Here is a 14890-nt window from a genome sequence, read left to right as displayed (position 1 = left end):
ATGGACAATAAGACGAAAATGATAGATGGACAGGAACACAGTCCTGCCGATCCCGAATTGGCAAAGGCTCGACGTGAAATAAAGACACTATGCCAGAAGTTTAACACTCTGCCGTACGAGGATGACGGCCGCCGTGCCTTGATGCACCAAATTCTGGGCACCAGTCGTGGTTTCATAGAGCCTCCTTTTTGGTTGGACTACCCCTTCAATATCGCAGCAGGGGACGGCTTCTACGCCAACCACGGGTGCACTATACTCAACTCGGCTCCCGTCACAATAGGAAAGAACGTACTCTTTGGTCCGGGAGTAACACTGGCGACTCCCACCCATCCTTACGATCCTCAAAAGAGATCTTCTGGAGCGGAAGTCGCCAAGCCGATATTTATCGATAACGACTGTTGGCTGGGTGCAAATGTCACTGTGCTTTCCGGCGTGACGATCGGCCAGAACTGCATCGTTGCGGCGGGCAGCGTGGTCACTCATAGCCTACCAAGCGACTCTATTTGCGGCGGAGTGCCGGCCAAAATTTTACGCACTCAGAGTGAGATTAATGACCCTTATTTCTAGTGCCGCTTTTGTGTAAGTGCGTGAATGCGTGAATGCGCGAATGCGCGAATTGCGTACGAGTGTGCGTGATGTGTGTGATGGCTGTCGAATCATGAACGGAGGTAATCTGGCTAACTTGGCGAGACAAAACGGAGGGCTGGCCGGCGAACTGAAGGTTGTCTTCGAAATCGGTGGTGGACAATAAGACGAAAATGATAGATGAGCAGGAACACACTCCTGTCAATAACGAATTCCTGTCAATAACGAATTCCTGTCAATAACGAATTGACAAAGGCTCGACTTGAAATTAAGACACTATGCCAGAAGTTGAACACTCTGCCGTACGAGGATGACGGCCGCCGTGCCTTGATGCACCAATTCTGGGCACCAGTCGTGGTTTCAAGGAGCCTCCTTTTTGGTTGGACTACCCCTTCAATATCGCAGCAGGGGACGTACTCTTTGGTCCAGGAGTAACACTGGCAACTCCCACCCGTCCTTACGATCGCCGAAAGAGATCTTCCGTTCAAGTGGCGAAGCCGATATTTATCGATAACGACTGTTGGCTGGGTGCAAATGTCACTGTGCCTCCCGACGTGACGATCGGCCAGAATTGTATCGTTGAGGCGGGCAGCGTGGTTACTCATAGCCTACCAAGCGACTCTCGTTGCGCCGGAGTGCCGGCAAAGATTCTACGCACTTAGAGTGACCCTTATTTCTGAAGGGGAAATGTGTGAAAACGGCTGCATCGCAATTGAACACCATGCTACACTCTTCTGTGGACGAGCTGCCACTGAGGTAAAATACTGAATAAATGCCGGCAGCCACTCTGACAGTCAATCCTGATTCACACATGTGGGAGGAGTTCCCATTGAATGACACGTCCTGGGATGAAATGACTGAGGCCGCGGTTAGTAGCGCAGGTTTTGATGAAGGCCCAGCAGAAATCAGCGAATCGTCCCCCGTACCATTGCCTGAAGACCCTCTTCTGGAGTTCTACTTCGACAAGGAGTCGCCTGTGGAGCTGCTGGAGGGCGCGGTCCGGTTGAAAGAAATCGTGGCCGGTGAGCCTTCTCCTCGTAATTTCTTTCAGCTGCCAATCGCAAGCTTAACGGGTCCTTCGGGGGTGAATGCTTGGCGAGACTGTGGATGTGGAGTGTCTCTTGGCCTTGCATTGGGGGACATGGACGTGGACGAAGACTTTGAGGCTTCTATGTGGGCCGCGTTCGAGGAGGTCATCTCTACACGTTTACGACGCCATATCGTCGCAGATGATGTCGCTCGTTCTCGGCACGTGAATCTCGGAGGCCGCATAGTACACTACAAGAATCTGCTGGGGATGTGGACCTTCGAGCTCACGGATGTGTCGGTGAACACAGTAATTCAACCCCGAGCGCTGAAGCGCCGACGATTCAAGTGCCAGGGGAGGCAAGAGCTGTCTTTCGCCTGCTCAGGTCTTCGGATAGCCGCAGTAGACGATGAAGCCGTTCGCCGATTCCTACATCGCCAGTGGCGAGATGACGCCAAACGATCAGCAGTGCTGGACTCCATCCAAGTGGTGGACTCTAAGATTTATCACACACGACTCCCGCTGCTTGAAAAGCGTGCCCAGCTCCGCAAGTTGAACCAGTCCACTGCAGCAATATTCTCCTCTGTTCAGGAGCTAGTCGACCGAGAGGAGCATCCGCTGCCTGCTGACAGGCGAGCCAACGCCCGCGCGGCACTACTCGTTGACCAGTTGGCACGTGGTCGGCCGTGACGTATTTCGATGCGGTTGCTTGTGCTGCTCTCAACGGCCCTCAGCGTGCGACTGCACGAAAGCAGTCAACTGACAATGGTTGACAAAATTGTGAAAGGTGATGGCTGTGATAGCGAGTGATACCAGAGGTTCTCGGGACGATTCTGAAAACGGCGGGCTTTGATCAGCAGTCGCTCGCGTCTGCGGCAGATTTCATCAACACCATAGCGGATGCTCAAGGTGTTACGGTCGATCAGTTGGCCAGGATGGACAGCAAGTCGCTGGACGACCTGGCCTCGCAAACGCTGAGCGACGTCGACGCTTCTGAAGAAGACAAAAAAGTGCAGTTGGCAGCGATGGAGGCGTTGAAGGACTACGGTAAACGCAAGGCAGGAGCTCCATCAAACTCCTCGGAAGACCAGATGATGCAACTTTTCAGAGAAAGCAACGCACAAATGGTGGAACTGAAAGGGAAGATCGAAGCCATGGCAAACGAGTTTGGAATGCTCAAGAAGAGGCGAGCTGTGAGCTCGTAGACACACAAATACAGGCGCTGGCCGCCGCTGAAGGAGAAAGCAAGAACAACATCAACATCTCTCTGAAGTATTCTGGCTTGGCTGCAAACGACGAGGGCGAGAAAACAGAAGAGGAAAACGACGCACTCGGAGTGATAAAGGGCGAGGAGGACGAAATTGACAAACAAGTGAAAGACGTGGAGGAGGAGATTGTCAAGGAGGTACCTAATCCTTCGCATCTGAAAGTTCCCATCGTTGTGATTCACCAGACCACACCGGACACCAAGGCCCTAATGCAAGAGGCGAACCGCGAGAAACACGACCCCAAGTCCATTATGGCAAAGATGAAAAAGCAAGCAGAAGCCGTTGACCCTGCGAAACTCCTGGAGTATCACCAGAATCAGCTGTCGATGGTAGAGCTTCTCCAGCAGTTCCACAAAGATGACGCAGAGCGCGTAAAGAGTCGCATAAAAAAGTACCGGCAGCTCGAAGAGGAGTTCGACATTCACCCTCCCAAAAGCGAAGCAGAAGGAGATGACAAAGATGAAGCCGCTCAGTCTAACGAAGCCTAACAGGGTGAAAGAGCATGAATACTGACGCGCAGTTGGATAGTTACAAGTAGCGTTACGTGAAGTCGGGCATGAACCTGCATTGTAGGCTTTCAAAGTTTCCGGTTCACCGTGGCGGATGCCGCAGGTTAGATGATTTTCAGCCTTTGGAACCTGCGTAGGATGTAGGTTTTTAAAGTCTCAGTATCCTCCATGTCCACGGATTGCAACTCGATAAAGTTCAGGTTGATAACGTCCCAACCAGCCTTGACCAGAGCTTGGTGCTTCCAGCGCGTTCCGCCGCTGGCGACAATGTTGCGACCTCTGAAGCTGACAACCTGGGGTGGCCGCCGAAGCACATCGAAGTTATCACACGATTTCCAGTCGACGCCATGTGCTTCTGATGTGGCAACGTAATGGAACGGGCCATCAAGCTCGACGATGAGACCTTTGGTTCTAGTCGGGCCCATCAACTTTCCACAGGTTTTGCAGACGTCCTCCTTCTCTCTCTCGTCACACTTGCAGTAGGGCAGGATACTATCACACCATAGGCCCAACTCAGGTACTTGGTGCTCCAGATACAGCGGATCGTCCAGAGATTCGGAGGAGACCTCGCTGTCGAGGCTCTTCCAGTCGGAGCCACGCCTGGCAGGCCTTGCGAGCTCATCCACTTGACGACGGCGACGTCGCCTAGGACGCCGCCCAACACGAAGACCTAAGAGAGTTTCGAGTGCTAAGCCCATAAGCTCTTGACATCGAGAAATTTCGTACGGCCGACGACTGTCAATGCCTCGAGATCTAAATATCGACCAGCTCGTACTGAGCTCCGGGACAGACTCGAGTAACTCCGGATGGAAAAGCTTCCATGAAATCAGCGACATTAGCATCTGGTTGCAATGACAGACCTCAGATTCTGTGAGGGATTGTCCTTCCCACTTCAAGGAGGCGAATCTCAGATTCTCATCGGATTTCGGGAACGTACGATTCTCTTCAGATTCAGAATCATCCTCTACGACCCGAATCTCCAAGTCTTGCTCCTCTTCGGGTTTCAGGTCACCTCCCAACCAACTCAGAGCCCTACCCACGTGCTTCTCCACTGCCTCGACCAGCGCCGGGCTCATAGTCCGATAGTTGACAATCGACAGGCTCCACAGAGTGGTGTTCACTGCACTCTCAGTCCATTTGGCATCGGTGCCAACGAATCCCAGCAGCCTGTTTAGGCCCAGAGTAAACAGAGACTGGTTTGGTTGCAGGTTCAGCCTGGCAGCTGCCCAGAAGACGGCAGCCCAGAGCTTGGCTTCCAGACGTGGGGTGGTTTTGGAGGTGATCTGTCTATGATTGTCTCCGAGGACGCGGGTGAGATGCGTGATCAAGTCTGTGTGGAGGAAACCCACACTTGTCATCGCATGCAGCAGCCTGGTAATGAAGGTAGCTCCGAAGGAGGGTGATTGATGGGCGCCATACAGGATCGACTGGTAGATACACTCGCAGGCCGCCTTAAAGACCTCAGTTACCAACCTCCCCAGGTAGGCCCACTCAACACACACCAACTTGCATAGCGTGCCCAGCCCGCCAAGAAGCCGGCTAGTGTGGTCACGTTCGACAGGAGACATGAGGTGGTCAGGGTTGCTGAGTGAAGGGAGGACATGGGACTCACTACTCTGCAAGCAATTGGACTATGGACTTGCAAAGGCCGCGAAGGACGGTATCTTGCCTCCAGCCCGCAGCAGCCATGCCTTCGATGCAGTTCGATGCCGTCAGAAGCGAATCACACCGAGTTGCAATATCGCCAACGATCCTAACGTGGTGCTTGAGACCGCAAGCTGCTGACACACTAGCAGGGTAGATAAAAGACATAATGTGGTTTGCAAGGTCTTTTACCGTCGCAGACTCCGCCGTCTGCATTATTTGAATCAGTTCACCGGCTCCCAGAAGTAGATTCGCCCACTGAATAACAGTTAGGGAGGCCCGTCGCTTGAAGGATTCCGCAGTCAGCGCCTGTACAAAGTGCTCTACCTCAGAAGGAGGCACGTTCTCATTCTTCCCGCTGAGCCACTCGATTAGCACACGCCTCAGCTGGCCCAGGGTCCACCATATGTGTCCTATATGCTGGTGGTGGAGGTAGCCCATGACGGTGATAAGCCGGGAGAAAAGCACCCGAAGTAGCTTTGGCGGTGGCGGAAATCCGATCCTTGCGTGAGCAGCAAACACAATAGTTAGACCCTGGCACGACAGAGACTGATAGATACGCGGAGGGAAGCCGTGATTCGTCAGAGTGTCAAACAAGTAGGAAAAAGCTACTCTGAGGTCTGCAGCGTTGTACACAACCTTCATCGTGTCCCGCTCATACGGGGCGGTCAGTTGCTGGTAGCTCTCGCTCTCCTCACAACAGTACACGATTTCGGACGCGCAAGCACCCTCGTCGCGGGGACCGGAAGACCCTAGGATTTGGCCACATGACCAGTACACGTTCGATAAGTGCTGGGCATTATACCCCTTGACGTTCTTTGGCAGGACCAGATGATCAATTAGCAGCACGCCCACCACAGGGCACCTCACCAGCCAGTCAGTGCACTTAGTCGCAGCCCAAAGGAAATTTGCCAACCTTCTCGCATCCAATGACTTCAGTCTGTAGAGCACGACCTGCAACACATAATTGCTGTTGTCTCTATAGACACAGGGAAGTTCGGAGGCGGATAAGATCGCCCCGCGCTGATTCTTTTCACTGGGGTTGTCGTCAGGCTCGAAGCGGGCAGTTCGACTCAAGAGTTCTCCGAGCCTTTTCGCGCTTTTGGATTGGCTGGGTGTCAGCTCGGTGCCGCGGAGGGCGTCGGACATAAGGGCCAAGGAGTTGTACAGAGTGGTAAAATCCTGATCGTTGAAGGAGTGAAGCTGATGTGCCGCTATGAAGCACAGGTCCAGATTAATTTGGTTGGGGACCGTGACCCCGTGCTTGGAAACGAACCAGAGGAAGGAGCTTATGAGTCCCGGCGTGCATTTCAACGAGACCCCCCGCTGACTTCCCTGCCTTCTCTTAGCGTTTTGAATCTGACCAACATCCTGCTCGATAAGCTCCTGGATGCCTTCGACCAACCAATCCGTCAGCGCGTCGCATTGAAAATTAGAGCGTCCGCAGGCCCAAGCAACAATGGCTAGATCCTTCGAATTCGTTACCTTCGGAAGGGAGATGAGCTGTTTTGACAGTAGCCGCATCAAAGACACGTACTTGTTGTAGGTATACTTCTCATCACTTTTAGGACTGAGCATGTCCTTCAGCGTCTTCGATATGGGGGAACGCCAAGGTTTGGGTGAGAGGAGGCCACCATTAGAGAACTCAGCATTGTGATTCAGAGTGCTCGGGATCCGCATCAAGGATATCAGCGACGATGGGGAGTTCATCTCCGGAATCCTCGTGGCCAGCCGATCAAAGGCCGTCCTCTCGACCGCTCTGTCAGCATTGCTCAGCTTACGGATCAAATGTGAAACATTCGGTCTGGAGCTCGCCAGGTGCGGCGTCAACGGACTGTCGTCATCCCGCCTTGCGTGCCTCTTAGGGTATTTTCGCGTGGTATGTCTCGGGCTCATTTACAGTTGGAATTACTACAGTTGGAAATGAATTTTACAATTAATCTTTAACAAAGTCCCTATCATGAGATGACATACGTTTGGGGATCGGAGGCTTCTGGAGGCTTCTGGAGGCGCCTCTTAAGGTCATCTGGTGCTCAACGTGCAGTCGCCTTGGGTTTAATTGACAATTTGACAATGCGAGTGCTAAAGGAGGCCGAAACCCGAAAGGTGTTTGAAAAGCTGGCAAAGTTCATGGGAGACAAGCTCTTTAGCCTCCTAGATCGCCCTGACGGAAAGCATTGCTTCCGACTGGTGAATCAAAAGTGAGCGGGCTCCAGTAGTCTCACTCAGAGTTTACTACTGTCGGGAAGACTTGGCGAAAATAGCTTCCTGTGTGCCTAAGAAGAATGTCGTTGCGATGGGTGTCCTCCTTGGCAAATTCACCAAAGGGGACAACTTTAGGCTTTACGCCACAGCGACAGACTTACTTGCCCAGCACGGCAAACACAAAGTCTGGCTTCGGCAACCAGGCGAGCAGTCCTTTCTGTACGGCAACCATGTGGTCAAACGGCACCTCGGCCGTGTAACTGAGGACACCGCTCAGAACCAAGGCGTGGTGGTGCTGAACATGAACGACATCCCTCTTGGCTTCGGAGTCACGGCCAAGTCCACTGCTGACATGAGAGGCGCTCTGTCCGAAGCCACCGTGGTGATCCATCAGGCTGACACTGGCGAGTACCTCCGATCACAGAACGAAATGTGCTAATCCGTTTTTGTTTGTGGCAGATTCATTGTGTAGCCGCATATTTTTTATGTCTTTAGCTGATGATTCGTTGTGTAGCCGCATGTTACTAGTGTCTTTAGCCGAACGATATTCAACTCGTCGTCGGTATGACGATGTCTTCGAAGATAATAGAAGTAGTATCCTCGTCCTGTCCCTTGCTGGCCAGCCACCTTTGCATCGTGGAATCCTCCTTCAGGTTTAACCGAACGATTTCATCGTCGTCGGATTGCAAACCGTACGGCTCGGACATAGCTGAAGGAGGAAGGCCTCCACATGGAACCGACCTCTCCTCGTGGATCTGCCGGAGCTCAGGCGCAATTAGCTGGTCCCACTCGGGACAGACCCTCAATAACGGTTCTCGGAGCTCGTGCCTTCCTCTGACAGTCTCGCTAAGCACCTTCAGAATCTCTACCACGATGGATAGAGCTGCCGTTTTGGATTTTGCTCGCTCTTCTTGCCGCTGGACAATATCCTTCTTGCCGCGGAGTTTGAGGTGTCGGCGAATGATAACCGTCGCCTCCTGCACGAACGAAGTGCGGGTGATCAGCAGTTCTGGCGCTCTCAGAGCCACCGTTCCCTGTCGTTGAAGAGACGTTAGGATGATATCTCCCACTGCAATGTGCAGTGAAGAACACCAGCGGTGACAGGACAGCAAAATTACAGCGTACTCAAGGACAGTACCTTGGACCTCGTCGAATGTTGAGGCGCCGTACACACGCATCAATGCTCGAATCAGAGTCAGCAACTCGAGCAGTACGTGACCGACCACTGGGTTTGACCCGTTAGACAGCTGAACCACCGTCAGACCACTGCATGGCGAGACCTGCAACCCCGTAAACCAGGTGTAGCCGTCTTGAGGCAGGACCACGAGGAGTTTCTCCTGGCCTGGCGTAAGTGGAGTCCGCGCCAATGAGGGGTCAGCAGCCGCCGCTGTCTCGGACTTCCTCCGTCTGCGTTCTCTGAAGGTGAGAGCCGCCACAACAAACGGTCGCAGAAGGTAGTTAAGGATGCGACTGAAGAAGGGTCCGATACATGAGTCCACGAACTCAGCTGGGGAGACAAGCCGTGAGGGGTGTACGATGCCTCTTGACGACGGAGGGTCCCCGAAATCCGATTGGGTGTCCGATGCCTCGCGACCAGAATTGATGCTGTAGACGTCCAACTGAACAAGTATCTCCACCAGCAGTTGGCATCCGCCAGTCACGATCATTGGATCCATCGTGAACATAGCATCAATGATTCGCGCAACCACTGACTCCTGTACAAGGTAGGATATGTAATCAGGCCAGAATGAACACGTGGAGCTCACGAGCATTTCCCTGATTAGGTAGACTGCGTTCTCCTGTGCGTCTAAAACGAGGTGGTCATGTACGGTGGCGCTCCCTTCGTAGTATTGTAGTAAAGCTTGCATAGTGTCATCGGCGGCTATGGCGGCGGCGGAATAGTCACACATCTTCTCAGGGATCAAAATCGTCTTCAAGAGCTCCGTCACGGATCTGTTGTAAACGTGGCGCATCAGATGGTATCTGACGAACTCATCCGCCCACATGATATCAGTCACGACTTCTCTTTTGCAGCTTACAACAGCTTGCAGCACAGCGCAAACGTAGCCGGCAAGAACCGGGGACAACTCCTCATCGGTCTTGAAGAAGTCAAACAAAGTGGCCATCGCCACAGGGCAGAAGGCAATTGCAACCTGCAGGGTGTTAGAGGAGCAAAGCAGCTTCTGAACCACCAGTGGATAATGGAATCGACGCTTCTGGTCAGCGTCAAGATGGAAAGCTGAGTCTTGAACCAAACTCCACGGAACTACCGGGGTGAGAGATGGAGTAGCTGGCTCCACTGGTCGATCGAAGAGTGTTCGTTTGGTGAACAAAGATGATCGTTCCGCAACGGATGTCGACTGTTCCCGAATGATAAATTCTAGGAGGCCAGTGAGACTAGCCTCTCTACACATGTACTCCTTCAGCTTGGTGTTAAACTTGATCTCATGTTCGGAGAGAACATCAGCCTCCAGGAACGCTTCCACGGGTTTCTCCTCGGCAACCATGGCCTCGAGAGCACCGGAGTCTCTGGTGGGCCCAAATAAGTCCGCCAAATCACCCTCGCCCCAGTTCGTACGGGCAGTGGTCCAGAACATCGAATTGATTAATTAATGCACGACACTACACAGCTGATTCTGGTGATTGTGTGAACCTTGGGATCATGTACGCCGATGACACAGCCATCAGGCCCAGACTCAAGACATGGAAGGGAGTCTTGCCTTGCCCTTCTCGTGACAGCACGAGGTTGGCTACCATCCCGAATAGGACGCCCCATGCGGCAAGCTTGTTAACTGTCAGCATGCTGTAGAGAGCTAGCACCATCGTGGCGAACTGCAGAACTTCGCCCTCGCCGCGGGACTCGTCACACACTGGCGGTCGGTATGGAGTGACCATCTTTTGTCTATTTTCGTGCGTGTTACTATGAGTCGGAGGACAAGGCGGAAGACACAGCACTCTCAGGCTTCGTTGGCTCTTCTGGTAGGTTCTCGTCGATGTCTTGGATCTCGAAGGCAGCTGGTTGGCAGTACCGATACTCCCAATGAGTTGTGTTATTCCACATCTGCGTAAGACTTTCCTGAAACTTCAGAGAGGGGGTTGTCGTCCCGACGGAGAAGTCGCCCCAGTCCGGAACTCCTCTGAGCATTTTATGCCAACAAATCACGTGGAAGAGGATGTCCCTCAGTACGTTTGGCGAGATGACGTCATTGGGTTTCTTGGGAACCAACAGAGTTACTAGCTTCGTGGGCTCGAATGCGAACCAGACCTCACCCTTTTCCTTGCCGCGGATTGTTTCTTCAGTTGGGTCAGGAAGGTGGATCATGAGTAGGTCTTTTCGTTCATGGCTGGCTCTTCTCGACACGTACAACTCATTGAACCCCATCTCTGAGCTCATGATTTTGTTGTGCTGGAAGGAGATACCACTTCTTGAGATGTGCAGCCGCAGTCTCACAAGCTCCGCTCCTTCAACGTCCATCCCTAGGTGACCTTGCACATCCACCCCTGGCATGGAGCCGTCGACAACTACAGCCGGCAGGGAGCAGATTTGAGCACACGTGGCTGACATGCTGATCGCCGGGCCAATACATGATGATGTGCACCTAGACACCTGCTCCCGGCCGTCAAACGTCCTTGCAGCCTCTAGAAGGAAGCAATGTCCCACATGCTCCTCCAAGACGTTTTGCTCGAGGAGACGCGACATGTCAGAGGAGTCGAAGTAGGCGTCGATCAATCTTGCAGGGAACTCTACAGGTAGCACTGTCGAGGTCTCCACCTCGAGCATTCTCCCTGGGTCCTTGGATACACGCCAAATCACCCCCTTGATTGGTACTCCACGACTGCCCTCCATTACGTCAAGGCAGGTGAGGTCATTGTTGACAGCGCAGTGACCCAGTGCTCTAATAGGAAAACCCGCGGCTGCTGCGGCATCCATAGCCTCGGCAGCGATGGGCTGACCACCATCTTGAGGAGCGCTTTCTACTCCTGATCTGGGTACCTTAAGGAACTTTTCAATGTCCTTTGCAAATTTTTTGGCATCAGTTAGCTGCATGAACCGCAGAGTTAACAGCACAACCCTTTCGTCGCCGCCTACGGAGCTGAGTACGAGGTCAACTTGAGCTCCGTTGAGCTTCATGCTTTTAATTTTCTGTGCTAGAAGATGTCGGAGCTCTTTGCCGTCCGTGCCAAATATCGCTATAGCACGGTAGGGGTTACTGATGCACCGGACCTGAAACGTGGCGAGTCGCCCTCCGATGCTGATGTTGGATGTGAACGTCTCGCCCTCTGCCAATAACTCTAGCTCTCTAAGCTGTGCATCATGCTCTTCGTCCTCACCGAAGTCTCCACCAGCTGCCATAACATCGGAAGCCTGACCAAAAGGTGGAAGGTTGGGGTTTAAGAGCAACACCTTCCGTAGGAACCAACCGAGTCCGCCTGACACACCTTTGTCAGACCCATCCGAAGATGCGCCATCAGAGGAGCTCATTGCACACGTATAATTCGACGTTAGACCCAAATTGTGTTACAGAAAAATTCGCATGAGGAAATCAAAGCGTATAAAGATTCGCAATCAACGAACCCAAGAACACGCCACCATTGCAGCCGGCAATAAGCAGACCGGCAGTTAGCTTAATATCCGCCGGCGTGTCTACCCGTACGATAAAGTCGTGGTTCATCACAGTCGCGGTAACGGAGTTCGTAGCAACGAACAGGACAAAGCCAATCACCATGGCCCATTCCGGCAGCATGTTGCCTCGCATCGGAACCACAAATAATGGAATGAAGAGCACGACGCGAACGAGAACCAGCAGCAGCCAGAAAGTTCGATTCAGCTTCGGGAACCACCCAAAGGCTGGAATATACCGGAAAACTGTGTCCAGCACCTGCCACAGCCCAATGAACACGGACGTCCACGTGTAGCTGTAGCCAAAGCTGAGGGGTACCACTCCGGGGAAGAGGCTGAATGATACAATCAGCACGAATACAGCGTTGAAAAGACTAAGGCTGTTCGCCTTTAGCAGTTCATGCCACTTCTTTGTCGCCACAAGGACCTCGCCTTCCTCCATGACATTGACTTGTTCATCAGTCAACTTAGCGAGGCTCCGGCTCGTCACCTCTCTTGGCGCCAGCATAAACCAGATAGCGGAATTCAGCAACGGGACGACCATTCCGAATGCGAACTGAGCCCACACCAGCGACTGCTGCGACGACAGACTCTTGGAGAAAATATTGGAGAGAATCGTGAACACCGCAAAGGAGTAGATGCCTCCAAATCCTCCCGAGCTAGATGCCAAAATGATCATGTCCTCGGGCCACAACGCACAAATGTTAAACATGTGTGTCTGTTGAAGTCCAGAGCCAATGCCCATCACTGCTGCGAAGGCGGGGAGTACGACAATCACCCATTGGGGAGCATCTGTGGACGGGAACAGCTGGGCTACCAGCGCGATAAGGACCGCACCGGCAATGGACACGGCATTTGCAACGTGAGGGATACACTTCTTCGTCGACAGCATTGGTGACGCAACACACACGACGGCAGTTATAAAGACTGCCATCATGAAGCATGCGTTCAACCAAACCGACAGCGTGACCCCTTCCCATATCACCGTCTCGAATGGAACGGCAGCGTTCAAGAGCATGTTGAACATCAAAACGGATGACATGGCTCCTGTGAACGTGTAGGCCTTGATGAGCCTCATATCCGAAGACGAAGTGTAGTAGGCCGTGGATGTGGAAGACGTCTCGCTCTCCTTCGTTGAGATAAATGACGACCCTGCTGTGCTCATCACCAGTATTTAGAGTTTTTCGTTAAGTCTGTGTAACATTGCATCATGAGAATCATGGTCGACGTCGAGAAGAGAAATATTGTTCCACCTCAGTCAGATCGCTCACCAGGCTACGCCAGAAAGATTCGCTCAAGTCACACGTACCTGCAGGCGTACGTCGAACCTCAGCCAGCCGCTGCAGAGCCTCGGCTGACGGTTTGTGTGCTTTGGAGACGGGAGACCATGGGTCCCCCAGTGGGGTCCAGCTCAGGACAACAACGGGCAGGGCGATCCACCGCATCAGAAATTGTGTGCTCCACAGCCAAAATGGCCAGTATCGAACAGTCCGAGACCTCACACCGACACACGCTGGAGGACCTGCTTCCACCGTACCCTTGTGAGCTGACAGAGTTCGATTGGCTCTTCCCAGCAAGTGACGGGCCACGACGCTTGCCATGCACATGGAGTTTGGAACCCAGTGAGCCAGAGGACCCGGAGACCATCCGGAGAACCCGGACACTGCAGATGCAACAAACGCATATTCTGCGCCTGCTGGCCGAAGTCAGTGCTCTCAGACGAGAACTCTACCGCTGTGGTTGAGGAACAACACTAAAGAAAAAATACGCCACGTACATCTGACCTGTTACCGGAAGCGTGGCATTGAAACTCCGTATCTCCGGAATGCATGGCGTCGTAAGAGCGTCCTCTGGCAGTTGGGAGGAGTCAACATTGCGGTACATAATGGCGGTACCGCGTCTAGGGTTCATCTGGAACCCGCATTCCGGAAAGTCTACTTGACCACCGGCCTCAGGTTCCGATAAACAGATTTGAACTGTGGCCTGGCGGTAGTGGCCGTCGTGGTGAGTTCGATACTGACCTTGGTCGTCGTAGCGGACGATCACTACTCTCTCCATCACATCCCGGGGCAGTTTGAAAACGCTAGCGATGCGATCCTTCAGTAAACGGACGAATCCCTCAGCAGCACTATCAGAAAGAATCGCGGACAGCGACTGTCTGTCGGCTGAGACCACTGGAGGGCTGGATTTGGAGGGGTTGTCCTGGGGAGTGGCCACCTCAAGCAAATTCTGCTTGGGGGTCTTCATTGTGATCATCTGCACTGTAGATGGTACATATTCAGCGAGATCCAGCAGCCTTATGCACTCGTCCGGAATCATCAGATCAGTGAGCACACTGATCCGGGGGTTCTCAACCACGTCGACACACCTGCAAACGGACACGGTGCCGTCAGGGCGGTAAATCTCCAGGTTGTGTGTGTGCTTGTGCGCGAGCTTTTTGAAAAGTGGGTCTTCGACCTTTAGAGACACCACTTCCACAGTTTGCTCATTTACAGCCGGCAGCTGTTCCACCAAACTGCCAGGGTCCACTTCGCCATTCACAGCTCGCAGGTACGTTTCTGCTAGGAGCTCCTGGTCTCCCTCGAAACCAGGGTTCAGCTTCGTCATCACTTCGATAACCCGTTGCTTGTCGACGAAGTCGAACCCACGACGACGCTGCTCGACCGCCGCTTTGCTCTCTTGAATCTTTTTGATGCTCTCAATGTTAGCGGTGGTCAACGCTTCAATGTTCTGAGGGGGTTGGAAAATATCTTGGGCCCGCGTTTCAACGGGCTCGTCCGCTTCCTTGGTCAGTCTCTCCGGCGCTTCAACGGGCTCGTCCGCTTCCTTGGTCAGTCTCTCCGGCGCTTTCTGACGGCTCGTGACGTTTCTGTGTGCCCCTCGATCTTGGGCGGCCCGTTGAACAGGCTGCACGGGTGTTTTCTGGTTGGTCTCTATCTTCCGACCCCGACTCTTCAATCGGATAGTCAAGGGGCCTGATTGATGGTCAGGCCGCGCGACTTCGAATGTGTGGGCAGGTCCTGCCATGTGA

General features: G+C 53.2%; 10 protein-coding genes across 14 annotated transcripts; 4 read left to right on the top strand and 6 right to left on the bottom strand.

The window, feature by feature from the left end:
• Nucleotides 1-567, top strand: KVP18_004144 (uncharacterized protein; the record flags this gene model as incomplete). Its single annotated transcript, XM_067956489.1, has 1 exon — nt 1-567. The coding sequence occupies one exon, from the start codon at nt 1-3 to the stop codon at nt 565-567; it is 567 nt and encodes a 188-aa protein (XP_067809046.1).
• A 790-nt stretch (nt 568-1357) lies between these two features.
• On the top strand, nt 1358-2302 carry KVP18_004165 (uncharacterized protein; the record flags this gene model as incomplete). The annotated part of the gene is made up of 1 exon (XM_067956521.1): nt 1358-2302. One exon carries the CDS (start codon nt 1358-1360, stop codon nt 2300-2302), a length of 945 nt encoding a protein of 314 aa, XP_067809074.1.
• Nucleotides 2303-2377: 75 nt separating this feature from the next.
• On the top strand, nt 2378-3368 carry KVP18_004153 (uncharacterized protein; the record flags this gene model as incomplete). Of its 2 annotated transcripts, XM_067956504.1 has the most annotated exons (3): nt 2378-2399; nt 2429-2805; nt 2832-3368. In XM_067956504.1, 3 exons carry the CDS (start codon nt 2378-2380, stop codon nt 3366-3368), a joined length of 936 nt encoding a protein of 311 aa, XP_067809060.1. The 2 variants fall into 2 exon arrangements, with proteins under 2 accessions (XP_067809060.1, XP_067809059.1); XM_067956503.1 differs by lacking the exon at nt 2378-2399 and having other exon boundaries at nt 2548-2805.
• Nucleotides 3369-3493: 125 nt separating this feature from the next.
• On the bottom strand, nt 3494-6929 carry KVP18_004141 (uncharacterized protein; the record flags this gene model as incomplete). 3 transcript variants are annotated; one of them, XM_067956485.1, is made up of 2 exons in its annotated part: nt 3494-4973; nt 5002-6929. In XM_067956485.1, 2 exons carry the CDS (start codon nt 6927-6929, stop codon nt 3494-3496), a joined length of 3408 nt encoding a protein of 1135 aa, XP_067809042.1. The 3 variants fall into 3 exon arrangements, with proteins under 3 accessions (XP_067809042.1, XP_067809041.1, XP_067809043.1); XM_067956484.1 differs by lacking the exon at nt 5002-6929 and having other exon boundaries at nt 3494-4957; XM_067956486.1 differs by lacking the exon at nt 3494-4973 and having other exon boundaries at nt 5001-6713.
• A 177-nt stretch (nt 6930-7106) lies between these two features.
• KVP18_004161 (uncharacterized protein) lies at nt 7107-7677 on the top strand (the record flags this gene model as incomplete). Its single annotated transcript, XM_067956515.1, has 2 exons — nt 7107-7234; nt 7263-7677. 2 exons carry the CDS (start codon nt 7107-7109, stop codon nt 7675-7677), a joined length of 543 nt encoding a protein of 180 aa, XP_067809069.1.
• A 109-nt stretch (nt 7678-7786) lies between these two features.
• Nucleotides 7787-9835, bottom strand: KVP18_004139 (uncharacterized protein; the record flags this gene model as incomplete). Its single annotated transcript, XM_067956478.1, has 1 exon — nt 7787-9835. The coding sequence occupies one exon, from the start codon at nt 9833-9835 to the stop codon at nt 7787-7789; it is 2049 nt and encodes a 682-aa protein (XP_067809035.1).
• A 25-nt stretch (nt 9836-9860) lies between these two features.
• KVP18_004152 (uncharacterized protein) lies at nt 9861-10133 on the bottom strand (the record flags this gene model as incomplete). The annotated part of the gene is made up of 1 exon (XM_067956502.1): nt 9861-10133. One exon carries the CDS (start codon nt 10131-10133, stop codon nt 9861-9863), a length of 273 nt encoding a protein of 90 aa, XP_067809058.1.
• Nucleotides 10134-10158: 25 nt separating this feature from the next.
• Nucleotides 10159-11721, bottom strand: KVP18_004155 (uncharacterized protein; the record flags this gene model as incomplete). The annotated part of the gene is made up of 1 exon (XM_067956508.1): nt 10159-11721. The coding sequence occupies one exon, from the start codon at nt 11719-11721 to the stop codon at nt 10159-10161; it is 1563 nt and encodes a 520-aa protein (XP_067809062.1).
• A 61-nt stretch (nt 11722-11782) lies between these two features.
• Nucleotides 11783-13024, bottom strand: KVP18_004167 (uncharacterized protein; the record flags this gene model as incomplete). 2 transcript variants are annotated; one of them, XM_067956523.1, is made up of 1 exon in its annotated part: nt 11783-13024. In XM_067956523.1, one exon carries the CDS (start codon nt 13022-13024, stop codon nt 11783-11785), a length of 1242 nt encoding a protein of 413 aa, XP_067809076.1. The 2 variants fall into 2 exon arrangements, with proteins under 2 accessions (XP_067809076.1, XP_067809077.1); XM_067956524.1 differs by having other exon boundaries at nt 11783-12937.
• A 563-nt stretch (nt 13025-13587) lies between these two features.
• KVP18_004157 (uncharacterized protein) lies at nt 13588-14886 on the bottom strand (the record flags this gene model as incomplete). Its single annotated transcript, XM_067956510.1, has 1 exon — nt 13588-14886. The coding sequence occupies one exon, from the start codon at nt 14884-14886 to the stop codon at nt 13588-13590; it is 1299 nt and encodes a 432-aa protein (XP_067809064.1).
• Between the last annotated feature and the right edge of the window lie 4 nt (nt 14887-14890).

Source organism: the organism of the source record quoted next (assembly GCF_019968955.1).
Source record: "MAG: Porospora cf. gigantea A chromosome Unknown PgA_NODE_38_length_58328_cov_340.763, whole genome shotgun sequence".
Classification (NCBI taxonomy): Eukaryota; Apicomplexa; class Conoidasida; order Eugregarinorida; family Porosporidae; genus Porospora; species Porospora cf. gigantea A.
The sequence above is the reverse complement of the archived record's forward strand: the minus strand, read 5'-3'. Positions and strand labels throughout refer to the sequence as shown.